The sequence below is a fragment of the Tachyglossus aculeatus genome, chromosome 9 (assembly GCF_015852505.1).
Source record: "Tachyglossus aculeatus isolate mTacAcu1 chromosome 9, mTacAcu1.pri, whole genome shotgun sequence".
Lineage (NCBI taxonomy): Eukaryota > Metazoa > Chordata > Mammalia > Monotremata > Tachyglossidae > Tachyglossus > Tachyglossus aculeatus.
In genome coordinates this window covers 17,313,778-17,322,011 of record NC_052074.1, presented here as the reverse complement: position 1 = coordinate 17,322,011, position 8,234 = coordinate 17,313,778, and the positions used below count along the sequence as shown (strand labels likewise).

At 41.1% G+C, this 8,234-nt stretch overlaps 1 protein-coding gene across 1 annotated transcript in view; it reads right to left on the bottom strand.

Moving 5' to 3' along the window:
* Nucleotides 1-390: 390 nt before the first annotated feature.
* LOC119932320 (SLX4 interacting protein) overlaps nt 391-8,234 on the bottom strand; it is a 160,261-nt gene continuing 152,417 nt past the window's right edge. The window contains 3 exon segments of the mRNA XM_038751438.1: nt 391-620; nt 623-1,377; nt 2,772-2,872. Of these exon segments, the coding sequence (XP_038607366.1) occupies nt 571-620; nt 623-1,377; nt 2,772-2,872 (906 nt within the window). The 3' untranslated portion in view covers nt 391-570.

Here is an 8,234-nt window from a genome sequence, read left to right as displayed (position 1 = left end):
CTCGTGGGCAAGGGAACATGTCTACCAACTCTGTTATAATGAACTCTCCCAAGCACTTAGTACAGTACTCTGCACATAATAAGCACTCAATAAATAACATTGATTGATTGGAGATTTGCAAGAACCCAACCCTAGTGGTACAGAAATGGGTGTACCAAAGCAGCTGGTCTCTGGTCTTCTTCAGCTAAGAGATCTAGAATCCCTACTCTAAAGTGGCTCTAGTGACACTAGAGACTAGTACCTCTGTCAATCAACAGCACGTACGGAGCATCAACTGTGTAAACAGCACTATACTAGGTGCTTGGGTGAGTACAACAGATTAAGTAGACATGACTCTGCCCTTAAGGAGTTTACATAATGTTCACCTGTTGACTGACACAAATTCAGATGTGTCTGACAATCATTTGGTTACTTTATTAAATGCCTTTCACAACGGGGTTAGTCATGAAGACAAACAATTAAGACGCTGATTTTAATTTTCCACAACTTGAATGATTTACTGAAGAATATTATGGATACAAACTGTCAGAAATAACTTGGTTTTCATACAGCACTGAACTGTGCCACAAATTAAGACTCTTTAAGCCTCTTTAGTATTAACTTTCTGGGCCCATTTTGGCTTCTTTCTTCCCTTTTTGGATGAGTTGTTCTGAAGGGCAGAAGTCGATTTCTAACGGAGTGAATTTGGGCACTATGGCTAATTTTTCAGAGCCTGAAGCTGGGCTGAACTGATGTGCTTGTTCTTGATTATTTTTCACAAAAAGATGTCTCAAGGGGAGTTTTCCCAAAGCTTGTAATTCTCCATCTGACATGACTTTTGCCAAGTCTTGCTTCAAAAACAACATAGGATTGGACAATTTCAAAGCTGGCATGTACGATTCAGTGTTGTTCTCTTTTACTGCTGCCTGTCCTGACACTAACTGATCCTTTCCAAAAGACATTTTCTTGCGATGGTCGAGGATTCCCTCGGAACCATGTCTCTTTCGTTTGCATGGAGTTTGAGTCGGTTTTTGACTCTGTTTTGGACTTGGTGATGCTGACTCACAGCTACAAGGAGAGTTTCTGCTCAGAAGTCTTGTCTTTAACTGCTCCCCAGAATGAGTTTTTTGCTGGCTGCTTGCACCTTCTGGCTGTGTCTGATTAACATTTTCCAAATCTCTGTCAGGAAGCTCCAAGTTGCTCTCAGCTGTATCTATGCCATTTTTCGGTTGTCCTGTACTCCTACAATTTGCTTCAGACTCAAGACCAGGAGACGCTTGACATTCAGCCTTCCTGCTCTTTGTCTCGGAGTTGAATGAGCCAAGATACGTGTTTATGGGATTTTTGTTGGTTTGAGGTTTGCTTATGGTACAGTTCTTTGTTTCAGTCCTCTTCACCCTGAAACACAACAGGATTTTTTAAACTGTAAAATAGATGAAGGCATGGTTCCTCACAGTTTGCCCCATACCTGTCAAAAATTTTTGATATGATTACTAAGCCATTTCTAGATCTGGAAAAAGTATCCCTGTGCTGAAATCACAACCATTATGTTGTCTACTGCATAGAGTACCAAGCACTAACCATCTGATTTTCCACTGCACTAAGGGAATCCTGTTTATTAATGATTGAGGTATGAGAGAGTTCAAGTTTTATTCCAAGAGGCAGAATTAGATTCATTACAGATGTGAAGGGTCAATATTGCCTAAGTATGGTATATTGAATTTCTTTCAGAACTGCCTAAAATGTGTAATACATAGACTGTACACACACACACACACACACACACACACACACACACACACACACGATTTCTATTCTCTAGTATAGAATGTTTTTCTGGAATTTTTCCCAGGACATTTCAAGGTATTACTTAAATCTAATCACCACTCAGCTGATATCAAGCCTTTTCATCAACCTTTCGGGGAAGAACTGAGGTAATATAACTCAAAATGACTTAGAAGAATTTCCAAAAAGCATTAAAGGAAAGAAAGTAAAATCATACGAGCCACGGTAGAGTGTCAATATATAAACACCTTTTCAACAGTACATGTTTCATACAATGTAAACTTCTCAGAGGCTATAAAATTAACTCTAACTGGCAGTTCAGAAGCTGTGCTTGTAGGCTTTAACAAACAAACATGTTGACTTGAGCATCATATTTTGCAGGCTTGTGAATGGCAAGAAAATTTTCAAACCACCAAAACTCAAAAAATCACAGCTATGATATTTATCTTGGCTTGTGAGTCATCTGGAATATATATATATTGTCCTTTCTATTGCTGTCTGGGGCATTGGGATTATACTAGTTATATTCATACAGAAACAGTCTTCCAAAAGGACTCATGTTTAAGATTTTCTAATAGGACTAGTGTAACCCTTTGTGCAGTATGAAGCAAAGTGAATAACAATGCCACCCAGCACTTTTTATCTTCAAAGAGTCTGACAAACAATAATTAATTAATTCTTGCAACACCCCTGTGAAGTAAGTACTATTTCCCTTTAATGCAAAGAGATGAGAGAGGGAACAAGAGGGAGGGCAGAAAAGAGAGAACAAGGAGGGTGTGGGGGAAGAGAGAGAGAGAGTGAGCATGTGCGCAACCAAAGCACAGGAAAGAGAAGAGCTGAGTGACTTAGCTCACAGCCAAAGATGCCAGAACTAGAATTCCCACTCAGTTTTCAGACCACTGGCCACTTCATTTCCTGTGGTAGACTACATATTATGGACATACTTAGCAGTAATTCACTCCCCCACATTCCCCTCAGAAAAAGAAAAAAGAAAAAAGTGAACCTACATTTCTTTTAGGGCTGCCCGCCTGCGCTGTGCAATAGGAGGAAGCTGATTCTCTGCAGACTCAGCAAAATAATCAGATATCCCACTGGAAGGCTTTTCTTTCTACTCCATGAGAAAACAAAGACTTAAAAAGTAACCTATTAAACTGAGCATCATCAAAAAGAAGGTTGTTTTTAAAAATGCCCTGGTGCACAGATCCCCCCATCCTGCAAAAGGGACAAAACGAAGCAGCTTAGCATAGCATTTTTTCCGTGTTCTATCTAGGACTCCTTAGTCAGTCTGCTCTTCTCTGACTCCCCCTGCACATATTTCATATGTTAAAATATCCCACAAACAAACAAGAATGTAATGTAAAGGATGTAGATTCCAAACCATCTGAGGAAACTTTTGGCGAAGAGCTGACATCTCTGTGGCTTAAACTGTGACAAATGCCAGGAATCTCTGCAGCAGACAGCAGTGTGTATTTTCAGTTTTTTTTTTTTCTACAGAGACTTAGTGGCGCAGTGGTCTATACCCTTAGTCTCTGAAGAATGTTCTACATTTTCCTACTGACAAAGATATAAAAAGTATCTCTTAGTACATTTTATAGGACAGTAAGGGTTAAAACTTTTAAAACTAGCATTTTTGAAGACGGGGCTTGTGATCCTTGGCTACTACAGAGCCACTGGGGAATTATTTTTGTCTCTCTCTAAGAGTAGCACCTAATTTTTTTTTAATAAAAAGAAGATAAACAATTTTAATACATGGCACTGCTGCTTATTCCATTGACCTGCAAAAATATTTACACTTGCCTTTGTACTGCCACATATAAACGGCACTTATTTCCCGTGACAAAAATTCTGTACCTTTAAGTGATTGTTTTTTGTTTTCGGGTTTTTTTTTGTTCACTTGATTATCATAGGGAATTGTTTCAGGAAAGAATTTTACATGGATGTTGGGCTTGGAGTTGTCTTCAAACAAACACTGAGCCAACTAAAGTGCGTGGTTAAAAAAAAGCCAATAGCATAACAGGCTGGATTAGATTGGACAGATGTTGTGTATGTTTCTCCTCCTCTGCCCACTTGTCTTTACTGCAGACAGATGCTGTCAGTTATCACAAACTGCCAGGATGGCCACATTCACTTGTAAAAGCCGTACAGAGATCAGAGCCAGTTTGGAGGCCTCAAGCAGCGGAGGACATCTGCACCACTCCAGAGGTCTGTTTCAGCTCTGGTCCAAGGAGATGAAAGAGGGGAGATGGGGAGGTCTTTGAGGGCCTGGAGGAGGTCTCTCAACTTGGCTGCTCCTGCTCACTGCTGCAGCCTGGACTGGCCATCTCCACTTTTACTGCCCACGTTCCTTGACCCCCAAACCTCACAGCCGACTGGTTTGGCACCGCTGCAGGCTGCTCTGACCCGGCCAGTATTTCTCCCATTGCCAAATGCTTCCCTTGGCCCCAGGGCAGAGACCTGGCCTAGAGGGCCTATATGGGGGTCAGATGGACTCCTGGACCACCTCAGCCTTCTTACTGGAGGGGCACTTGGATTCCCTCATTGGATCTTCACTATTTCCAGCCATGCCAAGGATGTAGGGCTGTTGAATCTGGTCACTAAGACTTCTGTCCTGTTTGATTTGGTTCTTAAAAACAGGGTCATTGAGAGAAAAGGGTTAAGGCCCTGAAAAAAAAAAAAGATTTATATGTGAAACACTTCTGAACATGCCCTGTAAGTAGAGTAGATTTTCCCTTAGAGCCACACCCTGTAAGTGCTGTATTTTCAGAGCTGAACAATTAACATAAGGGGTATGAGTCAGTCTTTGAACGACTCTGTGGGAACCACAGAGCCTTTTGCTATTAGGAATGATGTAAATTCCCTAAGGCTGGAAGAAGTCCACAATAGAAGGCAGAAAGAGTCATAAATAACAACAATTGACACTGCATACAACATCTATGACATTACACCATTACTGGTGACACTTTCTTTATATTCCACATTAGGCTCAATCATTTACTTCATATTGTTTTATTAGAAACTGTAGCCTTTGAAACATCATTTACTTCCTATGGGAACTTGAAGGCTCGTTTAATCTGCTCTCATCCCACATTTCAGAGGCAGAAAAACAATGAAAAAAGTTGTTCTAAGTATTAAAAGGAGAGCAGAGAAATAGGGACACTATGGCTGAGGAAAATGTCAGAACACTGCCAAACCTGTGACTTATTGTCAAAAAAAAAAAAAAAACCCACCAGAGTGGGGCAGGCTGCAGGGGGAGGTGGGATCTCCTGCTAACAAATTAAAACCACATTGCTTGGCAAATTGTTCAAGACAGACATATTTACATTTGTATAGAGACTGGGTGGGCAAAAAAAAAGATTAGAATGCTTCTCTAAGCCCTTGAACTGTCAAGTCTCATTAGAAATCTTTTATTCTTACATTTCTAGGTTCAATTCACTCCTTTTTGTCATTAAATCTCAGCCTAGAGGGCCTCCCAGATTGGGTTGAGAAAGATGTCATTACCTGTGAACATGGTTTTCAAAGGTTCTGAACAGGGAACACAGAACACAGCCCTGAGTTCCAGGGCAACTAGCACCTGGCATCAAAAGCCAATTCACAACTCGATTAGTTAAGACTTATCTTGAGGCAAAACTATTAGGCAGTGCATCATGCATGCCTCCCAGGTTATAAATACCACATCCGTTTGCATAACCATAGTTTTTCCTATCTGGGTCTGATGAGAAGAAAACAACTTCCTAAAAGAGAGTGGATAAGTGGTGGGTATTACCGATAAATAAGACTTAAAGAATGCACACCTTCAAGTAAGTTTATCTATTTATGATGTTGAACTGTCACAGATTTGTCGGGCTAAGTTTTTTAAAAAGAGGTAAATACTCAGGAAATGGGATTGCTCCCCACCTCCTTCTACCCCATAGTACAGTGCTCTGCATACAGTAAGCGCTCAATCAATAGGATTCATTGACTGGAACAGCCTTTTATGGATTTGGCCTGGTCTACAGCGTCCTAGCCTAACGGGGGCTTGAGGTCAGGTCAGGCCTCCTGAAAACCTGGCATGGTTCGAGCTGACACGGAGGGTCACCGATGCACCCCCCACCCGCAGTCCCTCACTTCACGTTGGGTTAAAGGGAGTGGGGAGGCGGTATGACCAGCTGGTAGCCTGGATCTGCCATCAGGTAGGAAGGAGGACGAGGGGTGAGTTTAATAATAATAATAATAATGATGACATTTGTTAAGCGCTTACTATGTGCAAAGCACTGTTCTACGCACTGGGGAGGATATAAGGTGATCAGGTTGTCCCTCGTGGGGTTCACAGTCTTCATCCCCATTTTACAGATGAGGTAACTGAGGCACAGAGAAGTTAAGTGACTTGCCCAAAGTCACACAGCTGACAATTGGCAGGGCTGGGATTCGAACCCTTGACTTCCGACTCCCAAGCCCGTGCTCTTTCCATTGAGCCACAGCACAGGGGCCCCAGCAGCTCATGAAGGCCATTATGACTGTATAAACTCTTTCTACCTGATTACTTATAATTACCCCAGTGTTTAGAGCAGTGCTCGGCACATAGTAAGCGCTTAACAAGTACCATAATTATTAATTATTATGTGACAGCAGCACTGCAAGGGTAGCCTGGACCCAATCAATCAATTAATGGCATTCATTGAGCACCTACTATGGGGCAGCCTCTTTATTTCCTCATTCTTCTCCAGCCTGAAGCCGGAGGCAAGCAAGCTGGGTTAAAAAGTTGGATATTTTTCCTGAATATGGAGGCTAGGGAAATATCAGAAGAATTAAACACTAAGAATCACTCAGAATGGCCTTACATTTCCTTTTGTAGGTTTGGTTGGTCCTTCCTGGAGAAGGACTTGAAAGTTAATGATAAGCCCCATAAATCTAAATTCACTGGGTTCAGCTATTAAGTTTGGAAAAGACCAGGGAGCCTGAGGCCCAGAAAATAGCATTAAAAAAAATCAAAGGAGTATTCAAAGGAGTATATTTGTGATATCCAGGATTTCTGCCCTAGGATACAATACTTTAAAGAAGATTTTTGGACGAGCAAGTTATAAACCACCTGATCCAAAAAGGTAAATGTTCAATTATGTAATATTTAGTCAATATACATTAATAGTAAAAGTTGTGCATGTAATATGGCCTTAGATAAATATGGCAGGGATTGTGCACATGTGGATTGATTTTAAGGATACACATTACAATTTAATATATCATAACGTGTATACATAACTATATATTACAACAGGATATGTTAACCTTTGTACTTGAAATCAGATGTCCATAAATTACAAGTAGCATAAAAATGCTGGCCAAATATTCCAAACACTATGTATAGCACAAATTTTAGAAGAATAATGATAGATATAATTATAGATAAGTTGTTCATCATCATCATCAATGGTATTTATTGGGCGCTGACTGTGTGCAGAGCACTCCACTAGTGCTTGGGAAAGTACAATACAACAGGGCTGATAGACATGGTCTCTGTCCACAGTGTGAAACTAAAGTGCAGTTAATCAGTCAATCAATAAATTGAGCAGCTACTTTGTGCAGAGCACTGTAGTAAATAACTGGGAGAATAAACGATCGATGCCCTCAGAAGTATATGGTCTGTCGGGGATAGGTAGGTACTTAAATACATTACAGAGATAAGTGTTTAGTGCAATGCTCTGTCCACAGTAAGTGCTCAATGAACACCATTGGTTCACTGATTACAGATAGAGGGAGTGAGAGAATACTCTGGTTTTAGTAACGTATGTCTTTATGTGGTACAGAAGGGCTAATGTGGCAATTGAGGACTGTAAACTGGGTAGATTAGAGATTCCTATTGGAAAGCCTCCTGGAGGAGATATGATCTCAGAAGGGCTTTGAAAATAGAGAAAGTGATGGTCTATTGGATAAGAAGTGGAAGGGAGTTCCAGGTAGGAGAAGGAAGGATGTGAGCAAGAAGTCCATGGAGGGAGAGATGAGAAGAAGGTACAGTAAACTGGTTGGCTTGAGAGGAATGAAGAGTGCTAGTTGGGGTGAAGTGAGAGAAAAGAGTGAATAAGTGAGAGGGAGAGAGATGATTGAACATGTCAAACCCAAAGGCCAGGAATTTATATTGGACTCAGAGAGGAATGGGCAGGAAGATCCAGGCAGAAGAGTGAAGTGTTGACTGGAGAGGGGACAGATCAATCAATCAATCAATCGTATTTATTGAGCGCTTACTGTGTGCCGAGCACTGTACTAAGCGCTTGGGAAATACAAGTTGGCAACATATAGAGACAGTCTCTACCCAACGGTGGGCTCACAGTCTAGAAGAGATTGGAGACAGTTGTCAGAATAGGACATCATAAGGGCCAGAACCAAATGGGAGCCATTTGGGTGGAGAGGAAGGGATCTCTGGAAATATTGTGGATAAAGAACTGACAGGACTTAGTGACAGATGTTGTGAGCAGGGAATGTGTCTGTTATATTGTGAT